The sequence below is a fragment of the Pogona vitticeps genome, chromosome 1 (genome assembly GCF_051106095.1).
Source record: "Pogona vitticeps strain Pit_001003342236 chromosome 1, PviZW2.1, whole genome shotgun sequence".
In the NCBI taxonomy this organism is placed as follows: Eukaryota; Metazoa; Chordata; class Lepidosauria; order Squamata; family Agamidae; genus Pogona; species Pogona vitticeps.
Window position 1 is genome coordinate 81,766,485 of NC_135783.1, and position 23,692 is coordinate 81,790,176.

Sequence of the window (23,692 nt, forward strand, 5' to 3'; positions counted from 1 at the left end):
CCTTGCAGTCCAGGGGACTCTCAAGAGCCTCCTCCAGCACCACAATTCAAAGGCATCAATTCTTCGGCAGTCTGCTTTCTTTATGGTCCAGCTCTCACTTCCATACATCACAAAAGGATGTATGACACAAGTGTGTCATCCCTTTCCAAGAAATTGACTATAACAAATTTAGCACTGACATTTCTCTTCAGGTTTTGGGAGAGGGTAAGGGGGAGGGATGACTATATACAACCTTTTCTCCCACCCCAGCCTACAACAGCAACTTGGATAAAAAAAAATTAAATAAAATGAACTTTGTTTTGCAAGGGCAGTTCTTGAGCAAGAAGCTAATAGAACCTCTGTTTAATTAATCTGGCAGAACAAAGATGGTTCAGGTTAATGTGTTTTGGAACAATACTGACCATGTATTTCTCCCCGTTTCACTCCTGTTGTTTATTGAGCCAACATGAAATAACCTGGCCTTGTTAATATTATAATTGCTATTACTGTGGAATTTTCCTTCTTTTTAAAAAGGAGCTTTTTCACTACAGAGTTCTGTGGGGGAAAAGCTGTGTGTATATGTTTACTGTTAAATAATTCTTAATTAACCTGGTTTATTAAACAAAGCAGCCTTTTCCAGTTTGGATCTGACAGAAAACTCCAGCTTAATGCAACTAGGATCTCCATATGGAAGCTGACACGTACCAGGAGGGAGCTGAGGGAGGAGTCAAATATACACTGAATCATAAAAGTTTGACAGTAATCATAGTTTGAGTTACGGACATGTTAGAAGTCTATCATCTTACTCTTATAAGTTTTTCAAATATTGGGTATAGCAACCCCAATGAACCTATGTCATATTCGACTACAGCTGGCATTGATTCTTATTAACAGTTGCAGTAGGAAAAATGTCTATGCCTCCATACTGAAGACTGCAGGATGTGATATCCAAATATCTTCCTCCAGCTCTACATCATTCCTGCTTTTCAAAGACCCCATTTATCCCTCTGCTTTTTGGGCAAAAACTGAATAAGCGCGGGATGGCCCTACCATTAGGCAGAACATGGCAGCCACTTCAGACAGCAACCACTGGGGGTCAAAGAGCAGTGTTAAGATGCTGAATAGAGCAGCATGTGCCACACGGCCAACTTGAATCTTGTAAGTTCTCAGCTTATAGAGGAAGAGGGGGTGCCATCTTGTCCTTTGACTCTGTCAGGAATGATTTGTATATCTTGATACTGTATAGTTAAACCTGCTCCACACATGCTACATTGGAAGAAGGATCAGAGAAATTATTGCTCCAGATGTTTGCTTGAACTTTCCATTCTCCAGCTGCTTCAGGATGTTCTGCACTAAAGAGGAACTGTAACAAAAATTCTCGGCATTTGTTTTACTGTTTGTTTAAATTGTGCACTGAATTCAGAAGAAATCAAAAGACTGTTCCCCCCCCCCCACACACACATCTAAGTATAACTTTTAGTAGCAAAGGTTCTTCTGCTATGTTTTGCTCAAAGAAGTATCCTGATCAATTGCAGCTGGCCCATCCTGGATTAGAATTGAGGTCAGCCTGGCACCATTTTTGTGCGTGTGCATATTTTCATGTACACAACGATGTATGCTGGCTGGGGACATGTCCTTTTGTTGTTTGAAGTTTTCTGCCCTTCTCCATATGTGGATGTTAGGCAGTGCTGCTGGCACACTTTTATTAGTGGGTTTTGGTTGTTCTTCCAGAAAAGAATGCTGGTGAAGTGTTTGCAATTGTTATCCTGTTTTCTGATTGTCTATGTTGAGTGTTTGCCTTTCTTCTCCCAGGCTGAGTGGGTACAGGATACATGGGCTGTTCCACACACCCTCTCAATTCAGCACAATTTATGGGCAAGAATGTTTGGTCCAAACATTTCAATGGGTGAGCTATTTTGTGGAGATTTTGTTTTGGCATTGAGACACTCTTGCCTAGCAAGAACTTATCCTGTTGGTTTCTGGTGCCATAAATTACCTCAGGAATGGCCAAAAACTTTTTGTTTGGGTTTAGCAGTATACATTTTGAGAAGCTGTGGTAGCCAAAATGGCTACTTTTTCATCATGTACAGATCACATTCTGACACAGGGATGCTAGACTAAAATAAAACTGGATGTTTCCAACAACAATAATTTGGGTCCAAACTCTTCTGAGGAAAATTATTGTGTGATTTCTCCCCTACCTCAAAAGACATCATGCAGACTTCAAAGGCTTGTAGTTTGTTTTTCCTACAGATGACAGCAAATGAGATTAGACAACCAGATTTATGCTCCTGCAATTCTTTCTTTCCTTTAAAAACGGAAAATATGGTAACAATTAAAATCACATGCATTTTGATTCTTCTGGCTCCTAGATAATAGGGTTATGCATCTGCTTTAAACTAAGTCCAAATCCAGGACTGCAGTGGGCTGTTTGGGGGCAATTCAGGCGCTGCCAAGGCAAAGTTGTATGTCTCCAAAGGGACTCAATTTAAGCCAGTCCCAAAGTTTTGGGGCCCAGTCTGGAATGGCACAGATACCTCATACCAGTTAAAACTGATTGTCTTGTGCTTCACAAGGCAATGCAAGATTAAGGTAATATGGGGACCCCTTTGTTGGTCCCAAGGACTTCATCCTGCCCATCTGGATTTGGGCATGAAAGACCAAGGAATTTGTGAGTGCATAAAAACTAGGTTGTAAACGTTGAAGCAACCACAAGTTGTGACATTGCACAACATCAGTACTAAAAACAGAGCACATCTTTCAAGGCATCAGTCTTTGCTTCAAATTGTGGCACTTCAGCTAATATGAAATAGCCCTGGTCTGAAACAGCTTTATTTGGGGGGAGGGGAATTAACACCCATGAAATGGAAATTGATAATTACAACATTCTTCAAACACACACATCCATGCAGCAGAAAAATTGTAGGTGTTGGTGTTGTCTTACTATTCAGAGTTATAACTAGCAGTTTTGATGCCCGGGGCTTTTCTGTCCCACAGATTAAGATGAGGTTGTGAGAGACTGGCATATGTGGGCAGCAAACAAAAGAATGTGGTGGAACAATGGGGGGAGGGGCTGGGCATGTGGCCACTATATTGGTTCCATGCTAAACCTGACTGTTTTGTGTTTCTTTCTCCCCAGGAAGGAGCAAACAGTGGTGTTATATACACTCAGAAGAGACAGGTTTAAGCGCTTCCACCATTTTTTCTGTCCTTTAAATGTTGCTGTCTTGCATTAAAATTGCTGCACCCTATTTGCAGTCTGTTGTTAGAGGTGCTCAAAAGAGTGTCTGTTTGAATCGCTTCTTTAAAAAGTCTTTGAAATCACCCCATACCCCTCCAAAGGTGCAGAAAAATCCTTGCACCCACTCATCCGAAATTTGGCAGGGCAATCTCAATGGAAATTTAGTATATAATCCCCTACTTACTTGGTATTTCACAAGACTACCCTATCAGAGCATTCTCTACCAATGCCTACTTTCCCACACACCCTGCAAAGCTTGTGCTTACAATGGAAGCTCACCTATGCCAGTATAAAATATGCTAATTTTTTTAAAATATCAAAACCAGAATCTAGCAGATCAACCTACGGCAATGTCTCTGACTTCGCCTGTCGTCTGTCAAAACAGTGGGAAACTCTTCTGCCCATGGCCAACTTACAGAAAAATTTCATACAAGGACAAAGGAATTAGCAGGGACACTGGGGGCCGAGCTTGTGCTAAACACATGTACCAAATATCCAGCACACATCTTGAATGGTTCAGATAACTGTATGCGTGGGCAGATCAGCAGTCAGCGTACATAAAAAGTTTCCTAATAACTCTGTAGGCTTTTGACCATCAAATGGCATTCCTTAACTCAGGAACATCTTGAGACAAACTATATTTGGCTAATATAGCCAAGTTTTTTTAAAACGATAGAGAAATAAGGAATGTTTGGATCTTGACAAAGTTGTTCACTTTTTTAAAAAAGTAAATTGGTCATAAAGCTACTGCTGTTAACCTGCAGCAAGGTAAGTTCTAGTATATTAGTTAGGATCACATAAGATTTTAGGCTCCAGGAAATCAAGTTATTCTGCCCCATCCATTGTAAATATAAGTAGTCCAGTTGTGTACAGTTCTACTCATGAAAACCACAACTGTGATAATAGAATATAAATGGGATTTCAACACTGTTGAAAAAACATTTATTGCAAAAGACTTGCCAGGAATAATTTATTTTATAAGGAAAAGAAGGAAAGAAGCATTTGGAACAAATAAGGCAACTATGCAATTCCGGGCAACAGAACAAAAGAAGGTAAAGGAGTGCAATGAATGAGCTGCCCACCAGTAGTGAGAAATTAGGGTCTCTTCTTTGGGAGGACAGGAGGTCCTGTGTTTGTCACTACACAAAGCAGGAATGCAACGGTAGGTGTCAAGCTGAAATTTGGATGGATATTGTGCCAGAAGATAGAACTTCTCTCCTCCTCTGGTTTTTTGTTTTGTTCACTCACTCTCTGCCAATCTTTTGTGACTAAAAACAACAACAACAAACACCACTCCTCTTCAAACTGTAGGTGTTCCATGACGCAAGGAAGGGGGCACCTATTCTTGAAATTTTGGGGTAAAGTGTCCCTCTGTCAGACTCTGAGTTGCCTCTGCCTCTTTTACAGCAGCTTCTCAGAGCCAAAAGGAGTTGTCTTACAGCTATCCTACAGGGGAATAAAAGAATAAAGCTCCTTCTCGCCGGGTATCAGAGTCTGGATCCATCTAGTAACATGTAGCATGACCTTGTGAGATAATATTTCATAAGTCAAGCAATGCAGGAATTGCACATAGAATCTAGGAGGCTACTTCTTAAATACAGAATCTTCCTGAAAACATGGGAAATGTCTTAAGCTCCGAAGGAAGCTGAGCACACACAAGATGACATTGTAAGCAGAATCTGGCATACATTTTAACAGGAGAGAAAATCTGGAACCATTTTAAATGGTTTCCATTAAACTTGATGAAACCAATGAAGGGGTGTCTTTCCTGACAAGTCTGAATGAAGAGACAGTAGTTTTCAGAAACATTTGTCAGAATATATATGCATCAGTTTTCAGAACTTACTAGTTTTTGTATTGGTGACAAGCTTTATTACTCTTCATTCTACATTTCTAAAAGTTGTTCTCATGGAACAGAGCACGAATATAACAATTGCTCTGAGTCTTAACCTCAGTATGTGTGTCTGCTGGGGGTGGGTGGGGGCGGGATATGCAGATAACTAGATCAGCCCTCTGTTTTTCCCTTTTAATTTTTTCTAGATCGATGTTTAGATTGCTACTTTTAGACCTCTTTAAACCCTTCTTCCTCTGAGACCACATCTTATTTCCTCCACTGTATAGGTAAAGAAAAACAAACTCACATGATTTCTGCATAACAACCAGTAGTTGTAAGTATGAAAACCAGTTGTAGGGACTACTTCAAACACAATTAGGGATATTTCTCCTCATGCTTTGTCCATGAATATACTTCTTTATACAATAAAGGATTATGTTTTGCCCTTTTGCATAACTCTTGCCTTCAAAGTGCTGACTGATATTCAATAGTCACAGAGTCAGCACTAGGCAACTGTAATTCTTCCAGTACAAATATTCCCTAATCAGTCAGGTAGATAATATATGCCAAGTTTCTAATTATTAGCTTCATATTGTGTCATTTTTATTCATGATGGAATATTGATGCTTACAATGGTGGGATTTTTCAGAGGTTTTGCCCCCAACTCTCTTTCTTACATTTCCAAATTTTCATTTATAGGTTAGCAACTGCAAATGTGTCCATCTTCTTTTTTCCACTGACCTTTGTTTGGCCATGTGGCTACCCTATGGTAAAGACAGGCATAGAAACAAGTTAACCAGGAATATTCATTATAATGTATTCGCGAAGGCTTTCACAGCCGAGATCTAATGGTTGTTGTGGGTTTTTCGGGCTCTTTGGCCGTGTTCTGAAGGTTGTTCTTCCTAACGTTTCGCCAGTCTCTGTGGCCGGCATATTCAGAGGACAGCACTCTGAAGATGCCGGAGGGCACAGAGTGCTGTCCTCTGAAGATGCCGGCCACAGAGACTGGCGAAACATTAGGAAGAACAACCTTCAGAACACGGCCAAAGAGCCCGAAAAACCCACAACAACCAATATTCATTATACAGTACTTTGGAACTATATGTCAATTTGATTATGACACTCATTGAGACTGATAGGGCTTTGTCCCTCTTGCCACATCACAAGATGTTACTGTAACATTGATAATACCAGTTAGTTTGTCACAGCAGACTTTTAGGATTGTGGAATAAAACAGCAATTTCCAACATTTTAGTTGAAAGGGAAGTCATGGAACCTGTCCAGTGCTAAACTCTCTGATCCTGGTATACCAAAACCTCATCAGCCTTCCAGGCATGGAACACATTATTCATGTCTGTCTGTCTTTTCCTTTTTCATGGTTTGCATTATCATATTTTTTTTTAAAAAGCAAAACAAAACCCAACATCAATTTATCTCAGTCTGTCATTTCTATTCCTTTTCTGCCCTCCTGTATCACACAGTTCCACCTGACCTGCAAACAAAACGTTGCAAATTCCAAGATAGGTTTAAGGATGTATGTAAGACACTTGCTTCGATTGGGCCTTTTGCCCTGGGAAAAATGACTGTCCTTTTATTTCTGGGCAAAGCCTCTGATGCCATTTTGTTGTTGCTGCTGTTATTTATTTGCTTTTTACTACAATTATTCACAATTTGGTATGACTTTGCCCCGCCCTTTCATGCCTGTGAAGTCATCTACTGTACGCAGCTACCTATCATTAAAAGGGGTCAACTGAATATTGCTGTCTGAATCCAACTATCAAACCCAGCTAGAGTAGATCTATAGAATGAATGGAACTTACATAAATATCGAATCACCTTTCAGCCATTGTTACTATCAATTGATTTAATCTGGTGCTTGTCTGGTCCAGGCCACAGAGTCTAAACCTTTAAATGTTAGTTTCTCTTGCCACTGTTTCTGATCCTCACTCCCATCCCCATGATCTCTACTTATATTTACTTCCCTTCCCTTCATTTTTATCCTGTTTTGCTCCCAAAACTGGAACTCAGGGCAGCTTATAATATGGTTTTTTTTTTAAAAAAGGGACAACTGAAAATATCACAAGAAGTAATATTAATATAAACTAAGCATAATGTTAAAACAAATTATTTTAACTGAATTACAAATCCATTTGAAAAGCACATCACTGAATCAGTACATATTAAAAGCCTGTTCCTCAGGAGCTAGTCAAAAATCCAACTGAATGAAAAGATCTTAGCCTGCTGGCAGAAGAACAGACTGACCGCCGTTTAGAAGTGATCTCCATAGTCTGGGAGTAGCTACTGACAAGTCACCATCACCATCACCCCCTGCTATCACACATACATCTAAGGATGATGAACTCCTTAGAAGTTAAGATAAGAAGTTAAGGACAATCTGGGTAAACTATTGGAGCATAGAGCCATATTGCCTACATCAAGTACAGAATATCTTTTAGCTGTGTGGAGTGGAGTGGAATGAAGTGGGGAAAGGGAAGGATCTCATTTTGGCTACAAATACTTGATATGAGAACCGCTTGTTTTTTGGGTATCTCTAGATTAATCTGTGAAATACTGGAAGATGTTCTTAGGATTTGGCAGAGGAATGTGCAGTCGTTTATAGCCCAAGAGCATGAAGGATAGTAATTCCTGCTCTCCCCCATATTAGACTGTGGCCAGATTTCCCACACTGGCACCAAAGACAGCCAGACTAGATTAGCTGATATAACACAGGATATCTGTTTGCTCAATACTTAACAACTGTAATTAATTGCCATCTATTCAGGAAGGAGCACCACATCTATGGAGGGGGAGGTACAAGCAGTAGTGGCTTCCATCATATTTAAATATCCAATATTGGCCTGCTGAGTGTTGTCAAAACAAGATTAATCTTTCTGAGATGATCCAAGAGAAGTTCTGCCACTAAGCAATGCTAGACAGAAGCGTCTGTGTCTGGGCAAACACTGCTTCTATGGTAGCAGACTGGAGGAATGCTCTCTTTCTGGTGCCATGTGGGCTCACATGCTGATGAAGATCAGGAGCCATGAACGACGAGGGAGTTTGAACTATAAGGCAGGAGAGAAGGACAAAAGCAACTGTAGCAACAGGTAGTGGTGTGGAAAAATCTTGTAGGGGTGAAAATGAGAGAGAAAATGAAGGCGTGATTGAGGTAGGCACCATTCAACAGGGAATGTAGAAACTGAGAGGCTACTAGGCCAAAGAACTTCAGAATCCTGTTTGTAGGACAATGACACCATTTTTTCATTTCATGGTTTGCACCAAAATATGTATGCCAGTTTGAATCACCACCACCACATCTGAATAATCACAAGAAAATGTTGCAGGGTTTTGAATTTTGGGTTAAATTCCTCTAGCTGTGCAGCAGTGTGGGGATTAGCTGCAACTTCCCCAGATTAGTCCACCCCTTTTTTCATTAACTAGCATTTACAGTCTCAGTAACTCACTCGGAGGCATTTGTAGGAGAAAGAATAGAAAATGTTTTGTTACCTACAGATCAACAGTAAACTGACAAACACAACTGATTTCAACAACAGATTTCAATAGACTCTAGAGAGGGAAAAGGTTCTCAGCAGAGAGGTGGAGCTCTCTTTGAAATCTGAGGCACAAAGTCTCTCCCAGTCAAATAAACTGCTGGCAGCATGCAAATTTGTATAAACTTCAACAGAAAGGACCCCCCATAAGGCAGGACTCTCAGTCACAGGAGTGTTACAACCATCTTTTGCTGAAAGTGCTTACAGGCTTCTTTGCAGACTGTCATGTTCAATGCACAAACATCTCAGAGATTTTCTGGGTGGAATCTAAGGAGCAAGGTTTACATGAACACCCATGTTGTGTCTCGGGATCAACCTTGCTGTGTCCTTCCAGGTTTTCGCAGCAGCCTGGTGGATGCAACAGCAGCTGTCACAGATAACTTCCCTCCCTTCAATTAGTTTGGATGTGGGTAATTGGGGTGGGGGCGGAAACCTTCAACGAGAGGCGGGGGGGTTTTATGTATATATACACGTGTGCATGTGCATGTGTCTTTATCCATTAAATCGTGTGGAATAACTGCTGTGTCCTGACTCTTCTTCGGGCGCTCAACGCCACGACTTAACACTGGCGACCAAGGTGGGATAGGATTCCGTGAGCTCCAGTTTCCAGAACGGCTACTGGATAGCCGCCGTTGGTAAGAAATGGAGGCACAGGGATCTTTACCACCGTTTGATTTGAACTGCCCTGAGCTGTGGGACTCTTGGGCCGATGGCTTCGCCTATTATCTGCCATTCCCGGAGATTACAGAGGAGAAGAAAAAAGCACTCTTTGTCAGCTCCTGTGGGGCGGAGGTCTTGGACTTGGTGAAAGATTTAATTCAACCAAAGCAGCTAATAGAAGCTACTTGCCAAGAACTCGTGCAGGCTTTAGCAGACCATTTGACGCCACAACCATCTCAGCTGGTGCGGCGCTGGGACTTCCGTAAGCGTTCGCAGGGTGTCGGGGAGTCCGTAGTGGAATTTTTGACTGCCCTGCGTCATCTTGCTCGCAGGTGTGGGTTTGAGAGACTGAACGAGGTACTCTTAGACCAGTTTATTTTTGGTCTACGAAGCGAGAAGCTTTCAAGTAAGATAGTCAGGCTTCCCCAATGTGATCTAGCGAAGGCAGTGGATTTTGCTACAGCCTGGGAGAGGGGCCATTCGGGGGACGACCAGCAGTCTTCCCGGCGCCTGGGAACCAATCAGGTCGCTCGAGAGAGGAGCACAAGTGACTCAGAGGGAGACGAAGTCTTGCAAATGCGGCAGGCCCCGAAAGGAAAGACAGTCCGCCCAACACCTGCTCAGGAACGCTGGCGGGAAGGTGCTGCCAGCTGTGCGAGCTGTGGGGAGAAGCACGAGCGTCGTTTTTGTCGTTTTCGGGATGTTTCTTGCCACAATTGTGGAAAAAAGGGTCACCTCGCCCGTGTCTGTGGTTCTAGATCCACTGGAAGACGCACAGGGGGCTGGAAATCAGTACATGCGGCGGAGCTGCTAGAGGCGGAATTGCATTCCCCTCCCTCTACAAGTCCACTCCAGGTGTTATGCCTTCCCAAACCTTCCGGTTCTGCTAAAATAAGGGTGACGGTCGCGATAGAGGGCTCTCCCTGCGAAATGGAATTAGACACTGGGTCAGCGGTTTCTATCATCTCGGCGGAAACCCTTCGGAGAATTTGTCCGAGGGGTGGACCTAAGCTTCAAAAACCTCGCTACACCTTAATTGACTTTCAGAGGAAGGCTGTGCCTATCTTGGGACAAGGCAAATTTAAAGTGCGATATGGTAAATTTAATGGCAAATTAGATCTCCTGGTTGTAAAAGGGCGATGTACGAGCCTTCTGGGACTGGCGTGGTTTGAGCCCCCCGGGAATTGGGATACAGGGGGTCAACACAACTGCTGTTATGGACCTGAATGCAATTTGTGGGGAGTTCCCATCTGTTTTTGATGGCAGATTAGGCTGTTATAAGGGGCCCCCCGTTTCCCTTCAGTTAGACCCACAGGTCTGCCCGGTACGTCTGAGGGCACGAAGAGTTCCCTTTGCCCTCAAATCAAAGATAGAGGAGGAGTTAGATCGCTCAGTACAGCAGGGGGTCCTGGAACCAGTGTCCCACGCTTTGTGGGAGACCCCGATAGTCGCTCCAGTAAAAGCAAATGGGGATGTGCGCATTTGCGGGGATTACAAGTGTACCATAAATAAGGCGTTGCAAGATCACGCTTACCCAGTACCAGTGGTTAGCCATGTACTAGCTACACTTGCGGGAGCTAAGGTTTTTGGAAAATTGGATTTGGCCCAGGCGTACCAACAACTGCCTGTGGACGATTGTACAGCAGAGGCACAGACTATTGTCACTCATAAGGGTGCCTTTCGGGTTAAAAGGTTACAGTTTGGGGTGAGTGTAGCCCCTGGACTATTTCAGAATTTGATGGATTCCCTTTTAAAAGGACTTCCAGGGGTTACACCATTTTTCGATGATGTGCTAATTGCTGCTCCTTCTAAGGAGGAATTCGTGGATCGCCTCCACTCTGTGTTAAGGCGTTTTGAAACGGCCGGCCTTAAGGTGAAATGGGAGAAATGCTTGTTGGGGGTCGATCGGGTAGAATTTTTAGGGTTTTCTATAGACGCGGCAGGAATCCACCCTTCGAAAGACAAGGAAAAGGCGATTCAGGATGCTCCCACCCCTAAAAATAAGCAGGAACTCCAGGCATTTTTGGGCCTTTTGAATTTCTATCATGCCTTTCTCCCACATAAGGCAGCAGTAGCAGAACCTTTACATCGTCTCTTAAAGAAAAATGTTCCCTGGGCTTGGGGCCCTCGTCAGGTTTGTGCATTTCAAGCGGTTAAAAGATTGTTGGTTTCGAACTCGGTACTGGCTCATTTCGATGAAAAATTACCAGTTGTGTTAGCTTGCAATGCTTCTTCTTATGGTATTGGGGCTGTGTTGGGCCGTCTACTCCCCAATGGGAAAGAGGTCCCTGTTGCATATTATTCACGGACCCTTTCCCCAGCAGAGCGAAATTATGCGCAAATTGACAAGGAGGGTCTGGCAATTGTGGCAGGAGCAAAGAAATTTCACGATTATTTGTACAGACGGCCTTTCACCATTTTGACTGACCACAAGCCCTTGTTGGGGCTATTTGCACCCGATCGTCAGACACCACAGGTCCTTTCCCCTAGGGTCCTCCGTTGGTCCATCTTTCTGGCAGGATATCAGTATGCCTTACAGCATCGTTCCGGGAAGGCAATGGGACATGCTGATGCACTCAGTTGTTTGCCATTGTCAGAGATAGGTCCAGATCCAGCACCGGCCCACCAAATTATGTTGATAGAGGAGCTACCAGAGTGGCCGCTTCATGCGGCAGATGTGGCAAAGAGGACCGCCCGGGACCCTGTCCTCTCCCGTGTTTTGGACTGGGTGGGGAGGGGGTGGCCTAAGGTGCAGAATGGCCAAGACTTTAAGCCGTTTGTGTCTTGAAAAGATGAATTATCTACACATAAGTGGTGTTTGTTGTGGGGAAGCCGGGTGGTGATCCCCAAGCCCTTGCGGCAACAAGTTCTTGTAGCCTTACACGAGGCGCACCCTGGAATTGTGCGTATGAAAGCTCTTGCCAGGAGCTATGTTTGGTGGCCAGGGTTGGATGCAGAGACTGAGGCTTGGGTTAAGCACTGTAGAGCTTGCCAGGAATCACGCCCTGATCCACCTCAAGGGCCGGTACAGTCGTGGGAGCCGACGCGGTCTCCTTGGTCCCGTCTTCATCTAGATTTTGCAGGACCATTTCAGGGCCAAAATTTTCTTATCTTGGTAGACTCCTACACAAAATGGTTGGAGGTGATTCGGGTGTCTTCAACCACAGTCTCAGTAGTGGTCCGGGCTTTACGTTCAATTTTTGCCACTCATGGTATTCCTGATGTTGTGGTGATGGATAATGGGACAGCATTTACCTCCAGAGAATTTCGGGAGTTTGTGGAGAGTAATCTTATCTGTCACGTAAGGTCAGCCCCCTTTCATCCCGCTACCAATGGTCAGGCGGAGAGGATGGTGCGTACCACAAAGGAGGCACTCCGACGCATTGGCCCGATGGAATAGGAAAGGAAGCTTGCTTGTTTCCTTTTATCTTATAGGACTACGCCCAATCCGGGGAGTGGGTATAGTCCTGCAGAGCTTTTGATGGGCCGTCGCCTAACGACCCGCTTGGATTGTCTTCATCCGGATAGAGTTTTACAACGGCGGTTTCAAACGGAGGTGCATGAGGCACTACGTGGGTTTTTTTGTGGGGACCCAGTGTGGGCTAGGAATTACTCGGGTAATCCCGTTTGGCTGGCGGCAACAGTTCTTCGAGTAACAGGGCCGGTATCTTATGAGGTTGCTGTGGAAGATGGCAGGATCCTGAAGAGGCATATAGAGCAACTGCGTAGTCGCTTGCCAGGAGATGCTATGGCGCGGTCAAGACATAGGAGCTCAGCAGAGACAGTGACCGGTGGGGCCAGTCCCCTCGAAGAGGAGGAGGGGCTAGAGGATTTTGTTGAGCCGGCTGGGAGTGTAGGGCCAAATACGTCACGATCGGCTGAAATGGGAGCCACTGCGGTGGCACCTTTGCCACAATCCCCATCACAACCTCAGGTAGCAGTAGCTCCTCCAACGGTGGAAACCCCAGAGGAAATAGAGCCTCGTAGGGAATTGCGGCGCTCTCAGCGAGAGCGGAAGCCGCCCGGTTATTTTAGGGACTATGTAAGTTGTGACCATTTAGAGCAAGGGGGGAGGGGTGTTGTGTCTCGGGATCAACCTTGCTGTGTCCTTCCAGGTTTTCGCAGCAGCCTGGTGGATGCAACAGCAGCTGTCACAGATAACTTCCCTCCCTTCAATTAGTTTGGATGTGGGTAATTGGGGTGGGGGTGGAAACCTTCAACGAGAGGCGGGGTTTTTTTTATGTATATATACACGTGTGCGTGTGCATGTGTCTTTATCCATTAAATCGTGTGGAATAACTGCTGTGTCCTGACTCTTCTTCGGGCGCTCAACGCCACGACTTAACAACCCACATTCCCATCACTTATTTGGGCATAATGCCTGAATAAGCATGAGCCCCCAATTGAACTGTGTGTTATTCATCTTCTGCCAGTTAGTAAAGCTGCACTGCAAAAACTGCAGCTGTGTGAAGTTAAAACAAGCACGCAGTATAGCTATGCCTTCATTATTGGGGAAACTAATTGTAAACAATGCATTATTTATAACCAGTGACTTCCAAGTACAATGGCTGAAAACCAGTAGTAAGTTGTAACTAGAATACGCCCATTGAATCAATGGAACTTATAACAACAACAATAATAATCTTAGAACTGTTATGTAGGTGTTAATTCCCAACATCCACAGTGATTCAATGGACCTAGTCTAGTTGCAACTGGTTTGCACAGTAGCACTAAGAGCCACCCAACTGGAAATACCCATAGTTGGAAGTTAAGGTAAAAGTTAACATCGAGTGCAACAAGAGACCACAAAGCTGGCAAAGGTCAATGGCTTATGCATGCAAGGAAGGGAGTGAGAAAAATAAAATGATAATTTTGAACAGAACACATGTCAGACTAAGGATAAGGTGGGAAAAAAGGATGGGATGCCTGAAATCTGCAGTAGTGGCTTGGCCACAAGGAACGAAAAGACGGGCCCTTACTCAAAGAAGAAATCAGGTAAAGAGCTGTGGCTGTGTAACAAGGAAGCAAGCTATGAAAGGCATGAGCAAAAGCCTCTTCATTTGACAACCTGTTGCTATGGTTACCTATCCTACCAAATTTCAGCAAAACCAGGCTGCTCACTCAGTGGCACAATTCTGAGAAGTTCTATCCGCAGGAGAAGGACACCACATATATTTAGCACTAGGTGGGAAACGTGAATTTAAATATAGACAATATTTTAAAGAAAAGCTTGAGAGTATAATCTCATGATAGAGAGGGAGAATGAAAATGTTTGTCACCTTTTAAACACAAACAACTATATGATTCTAGGATTATCCATGAAGGAAGGAAACTTTCTTGTTTTCTGTGGAGATTCAAAGGTTGCAGCTATGTGAAAATGAAAAACTGTCAGAAGCTGTGTACAGCAGTTTGCATTGGCTGGTTGACTGATTGGTTTGTAAACGTAAAGTGGTCTACAAATTAAAAATGCAATAGCACTAGTAGCTAAAAGAATAAAGTAATAAACCAATAGCAACAATAGCATCCATTAAAGTAATCCTGAGTGAAAAAGAGAGAGGCAGCACCAGAATTAAATAGTATATGAAAATGGAGTTCGGCTAAGTTACATATGGGGACTACAAAAATCTCCAGTCTAGGAAATCTGGTCCACAAAATAAGTTTTCCTAGCTGTCAATCTGCTATGGAGACAAAATCAGAAAAAGGAATACCTGTCACTTAACTCTCCCTCATAAATAGCTTTTCTTTAAAAAAAAATCTCATGGGACCCTTTGTGTAAGAGCCAAGTAAACTGGCAATATATGTCATAAAGAAGAGCTTAGCTGGCCGTGACTGGAAATATGCCCGTGTGATTCTGAGGAGGAAAAAAAAAGTGTTAGTAGGTAGCTCTCCCGTATTCACTGGATTCATTATGAGTGGCTGAGCGGCACTCCACCGCCTGAGCAGATGAGAATTACATTTGTAAGTAATTAATTGATTAAGTGAGCAAAACAAACTGAATTAAGTTATTAAAATAAAAATATAGTCTCCCTATTATTCTAATGAGCATACATAAATAGGAGAGTACTGAATGAGGACGACCAGTCATTGCAACACAAGCTATTAATTGTATGGAAAACGAGGCACGTTACAACTTTTACTAAATGCTTCACCACGCAGAACAACTGTGACTAAAAGCCACGGTTTTATGACTGATATTAATAGATGTCCCTCTTGATCTATCTGCTCTCCTTCTGCTATTTATTATTAATGTTAGAAATTGTACAAACTGGTTTGCAAAATGCTTATTGAGAAACAGCATGTAATTATACATTAATCCAGTTTAATGTAAAAGCAGATCAATAACCAGATTGGTATCAGGAATAACCTACTGCACAACAGTCCAAGAAGAACAGAAAAGCACGCATTGTAAAATCAACAACCCCAAAATACACGCACGCAAGCACGCACGCACACACACACAGTCCAGTGTGCAGCAAAACTCTACAGCACATCCTTGACAATACTTTTCTCACATAATCCTTAAGTGACCCGACCCTGTTTTATAACCATCCTTCTAATACAAAATAGCTATTCACCAGCAGAAAACACCAATACAGGGACCAGATTTCTTAATAAACTCATATGCCAACACTGTCCCCAGGCTAAACCTGACTACATGATTGCAGAAGCTAATAACATCAAAAATGGCATGAGGGGTTCATTCATCTAATCATTTTCCAGCACGATATATGTGATCACCTGCCAGCCATGTACAATTCCATCTCACAGGGCAATATTCTTCCTTCACCTCCCTATAACAGTGTAGGATAAAGTAGGATCCACGCATCTGATAAATCAAATCTAGTTTAGAAAAGCATCTTCTAGTTTTTAAAATCCCCTTCATGGATTGCTGCCTTGTTGTGGCAAAGGGGATTGAGTAACTCAGAGAAGCTATGGGCTATGCTGTGCAGGGACACCCAAGACAGACAGGTCATAGTGGAGAGTTCTGACTAGACACCTGGAGCAGGAATTGACAAGCCACTCCAGCATCTTTGCCAAGAAAACTCCATTGGCAGAAAAAAAGGCTAAAAGATATGATACTGGAAGATGAGTTCCTCAGGTCGGAAGGCATCCAACATGTTCCCGAGGAAGAGCAGAGGACAAGTACAAGTAGCTCCAGAGCTAACGAAGCGGTTGGGCCAAAGCCGAAAGGACACTCAGCTGTGGATGTGCCTGGAAATGAAAGGAAAGTCCAATGTTGCAAAGAAAAATACTGCATAGGAACCCGGAATGTAAGATTTATGAACCTTGGGAAGCTGGAGGTGGTCAAACAGGAGATGGCAAGAATATACACTGACATCCTGGGCGTAAGTGAACTAAAATGGACGGGAATGGGCAAATTCAATTCAGACGATTATCATATTTACTATTGTGGGGAAGAAGCCCATAGAAGAAATGGAGTAGCCCTCATAGTCAACAAAAGAGTGGGAAAAGCTGTACTGGGATACAATCTCAAAAATGATAGAATGATTTCAATACGAAGCCAAGGCAGACCTTTCAACATCACAGTAATCCAAGTTTATGCACCAACCACCCATGCTGAAGAGACAGAAATTGACTAATTCTACGAAGACTTACAACACCTTCTAAAACTGACAACAAAGAAAGACGTTTTTCTCATTATAGGGGACTGGAATGTTAAAGTAGGGAGTCAAGGGATAAAAGGAACAACAGGTAAGTTTGGCCTTGGAGTTCAAAACAGGGCAGGGCAAAGACTAATAGAGTTTTGTCAAGAGAACAAGCTGCTTTATTACGGCAGAAGAAAATCACATGGTTTGAATGCAAGCTCATGCTGCTGCTTCATTTTTTGTTGTGGCTACTGAAAAAAACGATAGGAAAGACAGGTAGAGAAAGCATTTGGAACAGCCAAAGATGGAGAAGCTCTATATAGTCAGCAAAAACAAGACCTGGAGCTGATTGTGGTTCTGGTCATCAGCTTCTTATAGTAAAATTCAAGCTTAAACTGAAGAAAGTAGGAAAAACCACTGGGCTAGTCAGGTATAATCTAAACCAAGTCCCTCATGAATATGCAGTGGAAGTGAAGAACAGGTTTAAGGAACTACATTTGGTGGAAGGAATGCCTGAACAAATATGGATGGAGGCTCGTAACACTGTACAGGAGGCAGCAACAAAAACCATCCCAAAGAAAAGCAAATGTAAGAAAGCAAAGTGGCTGTGCAACGAGACCTTACAAATAGCAGAGAAGAGAAGGGAAACAAAATGCAAGGGAGATAGGGAAAGGTACAGAAAATTGAATGCAGAATTCCAAAGAATAGCAAGGAGAGACAAGAGGGCCTTCTTAAATGAACAATGCAAAGAAATAGAGGAGGAGAATAGAAAGGGAAAAACCAGAGATCTGTTCAAGAAAATTGGAGATGTTAAAGGAACATTTCATGCAAAGATTGACATAACAAAGGACAAAAATGGTAGGGACCTTACAGAAGCAGAAGACATCAAGAAGAGGTGGCAAGAATACACAGAGGAATTATACTAGAAAGATCTGGATGTCCCGGACAACCCAGATAGTGTGGTTGCTGACCTTGAGCCAGACATCCTGGAGAGTGAAGTCAAGTGGGCTTTAGAAAGCCTGGCTAACAACAAGGCCAGTGAAAGTGATGGCATTCCAGTTGAACTATTTAAAATCTTAAAAGATGACGCTGTTAAGGTGCTACATTCAATATGCCAGCAAGTTTGGAAAACTCAACAGTGGCCAGAGGATTGGAAAAGATCAGTCTACATCCCAATACCAAAGAAGGGCAGTGCCAAAGAATGCTCCAACTACCGTACAATTGCACTCATTTCACACGCTAGCAAGGTTATGCTCAAAATCCTCCAAGGTAGGCTTCAGCAGTATGTGGACCAAGAACTCCCAGAAGTACAAGCTGGATTTCGAAGGGGCAGAGGAACTCGAGACCAAATTGCTAACATGCGCTGGGTCATGGAGAAAGCCAGAGAGTTCCAGAAAAACATCTACTTCTGTTTCATTGACTATGCAAAAGCCTTTGACTGTGTGGAGCACAACAAACTATGGCAAGTCCTTAAAGAAATGGGAATGCTTCACCACCTTATCTATCTCCTGAGAGACCTATACGTGAGACAGGAAGCAACAGTTAGAACTGGATATGGAACAACTGATTGGTTCAAAATTGGGAAAGGAGTGCGACAAGGCTGTATATTGTCTCCCTGCTTATTTAACTTATATGCAGAATACATCATGCGAAAGGCCGGACTGGAGGAATCCCAAGCCAGAATTAAGATTGCTGGAAGAAATATCAACAACCTCAGATATCCAGATGATACCACTCTGATGGCAGAAAGTGAGGAGGAATTAAAGAACCTCTTCATGAGGGTGAAGAGGAGAGTGCAAAAAATGGTCTGAAGCTCAACATCAAAAACAAACAAACTAAGATCATGGCCACTGGTCCCATCACCTCCTGGCAAATAGAAGGGCAGTAGTGGAGGTAGTGACAGATTTTACTTTCCTGGGCTCCATGATCACTGCAGATGGGGATAGTAGCCACAAAATTAAAAGACGACTGCTTCTTGGGAGGAAAGTAATGACAAACCTAGACAAAATCTTAAAAAGCAGAGTCATCACCTTGCCAACAAAGGTCCGCATAATCAAAGCTATGATTTTTCCAGTAGTGATGTATGGAAGTGAGAGCTGGACTATAGACTGATCGCTGAAGAATTGATGCTTTTGAATTTTGGTGCTGGAGGAGACTCCTGAGAGTCCCTTGGACTGCAAGGAGAACAAACCTATCAATTTTGAAGGAAATCAACCCTGAGTGCTCACTGGAAGGACAGATGCTGAAGCTGAGGCTCCAATACTTTGGCGATCTCATGAGAAGAGAAGACTCCCTGGAAAAGACGCTGATGTTAGGAAAGTGTGAAGGCAGGAGGAGAAGGGGACGACTGAGGACGAGATGGTTGGACATTGTCACCGAAGCTACCAACATGAATTTGACCCAACTCCGGGAGGCAGTGGAAGACAGGAGGGCCTGGCGTGCTCTGGTCCATGGGATCATGAAGAGTCAGACACAACTTAACAACTGAAGAAAAACAACGTTTTTAAAGTGACACATGCACCTTAGTTGGTTTTCCACTAAAACATAATCATAGCCACCACATGGAAGCTGCATATATTGATTGATTGATTGATTGATTGATTGATTGATTGATTGATTGATTGATTGATTTGATTTGATTTGATTTGATTTGATTTGATTTGATTTGATTTGATTTGATTTGATTTGATTTATGCCTCACCTATCTGGACTACCAGTCCACTCTAAGTGGCTTCCAATACAAAATCGGATAATAAAACACAGGCAAGTACATGCCAATTCAGTAACAGGTACAATAAAATTTAAAAAATAGGGAAAGTAAGAGAAAGAAAAAGTAAAGAAGAAAAAATAAATAAATTAAGAGTTGGCTGGAGGGAAGGCTTGAATAAACAACCATGTTTTAATTGGGTTTTAAAGATGCCCAGCGTAGGGGCCATGCGAATCTCCGGAGGGAGGCTGTTCCAGAGGCGAGGAGCCACCACTGAGAAGGCCCGGTTTCGTATCTTCTCCTTCCGGGCCTCTCTCGGCGTCAGGCTCCTCAGCCTCACCTCCTAACTCGCGCGGGTGATCCGGGTAGACCTTGGTGGAAGCAGGCATTCCGCCAAATATCAAGGTCCTAATCCGTTTAGGGCCTTGTAAGTAAGCATTAAAACTTTGAAGTCGACACGGAAGCGAATGGGCAGCCAATGCAATGCGGCCAGTGTTGGAGAAATATGATGGTATTTTTTCACTCCAGTGAGGAGTCTGGCCACCGCATTCTGCACCACCTGAAGTTTCCATATGAGCCTCAAAGGCAGCCCCACATAGAGTGCGTTACAGTGGTCTAATCTTGAGATTGCTAGCGCATGCACCAAGGTAGTGAGTGCCCCCGTTTCGAGGTAGGGTCACAGCCGGGCAATCTGCCAAAGATGGAAAAAGGCGGTGCGGTCTACCGATGCCACCTGCGTTTCCATGGTGAGCGTCAGGTCCAAATATATGCCCAGGCTGCGGACCCCACTCTTCGCGGCCAGGACGACCCCCCCAAACGTGAGAGAGTCACCCAAGCCGCCTACCACGGGGGCACCCACCCTCAGAACCTCCGTCTTGTCTGGGTTCAGCCTCAGCCCGTTCTCCTGCATCCACTGCAGTACGGTCTCCAGGCAGCGCTGAAGGGACAGGACGGCATCACCTGCAGTTGGTGAAAAGGAGATGTAGAGCTGGGTGTCATTGGCATATTGATGACACGAAGCCCCACATCCCCTGATGACCCCACCCAGCGGCCTCATATAGAGGTTAAACAGCATTGGGGAGATGATCGACCCCTGTGGAACCCCACAGTTGAGACTCCACAGGGCCGAGACACTCTCCCCAAGCTGTACTCTCTGGGGACGGTCCTCCAAGAAGGATTCACTGTATTTTAAAAAGGAGAGAGCTCCCGGTGGATGGCCTCCACTTTAGATTTTAAAAAGGCTGCAAACTGGTCAGGTGAAAAACTAGGGGGAGGCCTATCACCTGAACCAGTTCCGGATAGGTCGCACACTATACGGAATAATTCCGCCTGCTGGTTGGATGCTTTGCTTATCTGGTTAGTGAAGAATGATCGACATGCAGCCTTTACCTTATTCAGGTAAAGGTTTGTTGCGACCTTAACAGCTATCCAATGATGATCCGTTGGGTTCTTCCTCCATCTACGCTCTAGCCTTCTCCTTATTCGCTTCATCGCTCGAAGCTCCTGGTTAAACCAGGGCGCCGGGCGGGTTCTGCTAGATTTCCAAGAATTACTCCTAGAATACTTGGAAATCTTGGAGAAACCTGAAGAAACTTTCATAATTCTCACCTAGTCTTGGAACTCTGTTGTCACAAAGGTGGCCTCCCCACTCTCCCACAGCATGTACTAAATTAATGGAACTGTACTTTATTTATTAGATAAATCAGCACACACTAGGGTTTGCAATGAAGCCACTTTGGGCACAGGGCAATTTAAAAAAAGAATAAGAAGAGCATTAAAATAAATTATTAAAATAATTTAAGAACCTAAACTTTTTAATGTCCTTAGATACAAAAGAATTAATCATGCATTTCTAGTTACGGCTCTGCCACAACAATCTACATTTGAACTTCATAATGAACAGTCAGAAATCATTTTGTCAGCTTTCCACTAGTGAATTAAGGATCCATTATAACCAATTGGGTTATAATTATATGGGACATGGTGGCGCTGTGGGCTAAACCGCAGAAGCCTCTGTGCTGCAGGGTCAGAAAACCAGCAGTCATACAATTGAATACATACGACGGAGTGAGCTCCCATTGCTTTGTCCCAGCTCCTCGCCAACCTAGCTGTTCGAAAACTTGCAAATGCGAGTAGATAAATAGGTACCACCTCGGTAGGGAGGTAAAACGGCATTCCCTAGTCACGCTGGCCACGTGACAATGAAAACTGTCTTCGGACAAGCGCTGGCTCTACGGCTTGAAAACGGGATGAGCACCGCCCCCTCGAGTCGGACACGACTGGACTAAAAATGTCAAGGGGAACCTTTACCTATAACCAATTACTGATCATATGCATTCCATATTCACACCAGTTGTACCAGAGCCAACTACACATTCAGAAGAATTATGACTACCAACCAACCTTACTAAAATTCAGATACTCTTTGAAAAGGAACACCTCATTAAAACAGTGCATATTTCTGCACATACCAAAACTCAGATTAAGAGAAGGGACTGTACTTACCTAGCATGCGAACACATTTGGCAGTCTGCTCTGGGCTATCAAATGAGATTTCTCCACACCTCTGAAAAAAGACAGGAATATATTGAATATAAGGTCCTATGACAGAAAAACATATCCAATAGATATTAGCATCACAACCGTGATTGCTTCAATTTTGCATGTTGGCCACCATTTGATTCAAGTATTAGGAACTGCAATGATTTTAGAAGCCAACATCCTAAGTAACAAAGCCCCCCTTTAAAAAAAAACTAAGGTGAAGGGAAGGATTGTATAGATGACTTACACAAATTGTGTGTGCATGTGTGAATTCCTAGAAAATGAATTTGGATTTTAATAAGGTTTAAATTATAACACTTGAACATTGGACAAGAGACTTGCCGATACCTCCCCCACCTCCCCAGAGTATCATAACATTGAAAGGAAAATTTGATGGGTTGATAATTGGCCTAAAGCACTGCTTTAGTGTTCCCACAATCAAAACTGATGAGCGAATGAAATTTGTTCCAGCATTTCACTGTAAAGGATGTTAATGATGTTATTTCTAGAAAAACTAACATATTTGCAGCAGCTCCAGCTTTAAACAACTGATTTCCTTGCTGCCCAAGTTCTTTATATATGTTGCAGAATAGCACAATGGCTTTATTATTAGAGATGATTCCATCAACACAAACAAACACACTCCACAGCACACATGGAGAACTCCAGCCACAGAAATAAGTGGTGACGCATGAGTAAGCCCTCTTCGGAGACTATGTTCTATGTACATGTAAACAAGGATGCACTGACTAGGTCCTCCTGGCATCAACACAAACAACACAAACTTCAGTAGCAGGAAAGCCTTTGTGATCTGTATGTTTCCAAGATTTCATACAACTGGAAATCCTGAGCAATTTACATATAGCTTTATGCAGAGCACAACGTGGCCATGATGATATGTTGACTGAATGTATCACTTTAGGATATAAAACTATGGTTTTCTGTGTGAGCAAGATATCTGAAAAAAAATATTTCATCCTATATCTGCCTGGAGGAATTTGAGATACTCAATGGAGCTTTGTTGTGTGTGCTACCAGCCCAAGAGACTAGATTATGAGTACATAAAACAGGGCTTTCTTTGTAGCAGCACCTTGGTTATGGAACATCTTCCCAAAGCTCCAGCCCTGCTGGATTCCCACCCGGCAGCCAAAACTGTGTCGTATGGAAAGGCTGTTGGTTTTTAAGGTTGCTTTTAAAACTGGCATCTAGGAAATATTTCGAATCTGTTTATAAAGATGTTTCAACCTGTTTTTAGAATAACATTTTAAATCTGTTTTTAATTATTTTAATCTGTCTAACGTATATAACTAAAGGGAGTACTGGTAAGCAAAAAGCAATAAACAAATAGTTGGAATAAATAAATAGTTTTTTATTTGCTTGTGGCTATAGCTTGACTACAAGTCACTCACGTCATAACTGTACAAAGGAGCCTGTGTTGTCTAACCAATGGTCCCCAACCTTGGGCCTCCAGATGTTCTACAACTCCCAGAAGCCTTCATCACCACCTCTGCTGGCCAGGATTTCTGGGAGTTGAAGTCCAAGAACATCTGGAGGCCCAAGGTTGGGGACCACTGA

The 23,692-nt window shown here is 43.2% G+C and overlaps 1 protein-coding gene across 10 annotated transcripts in view; it reads right to left on the minus strand.

Moving 5' to 3' along the window:
* PDE7B (phosphodiesterase 7B) overlaps nucleotides 1-23,692 on the minus strand; it is a 257,704-nt gene that overhangs the window by 109,764 nt on the left and 124,248 nt on the right. For all 10 annotated transcript variants that reach the window (XM_072996444.2, XM_072996447.2, XM_020779568.3 and 7 more), the window contains one exon: nucleotides 22,082-22,142. In XM_072996444.2, the coding sequence (XP_072852545.1) occupies nucleotides 22,082-22,142 (61 nt within the window). The remainder of the gene's footprint in view (nucleotides 1-22,081; nucleotides 22,143-23,692) is intronic.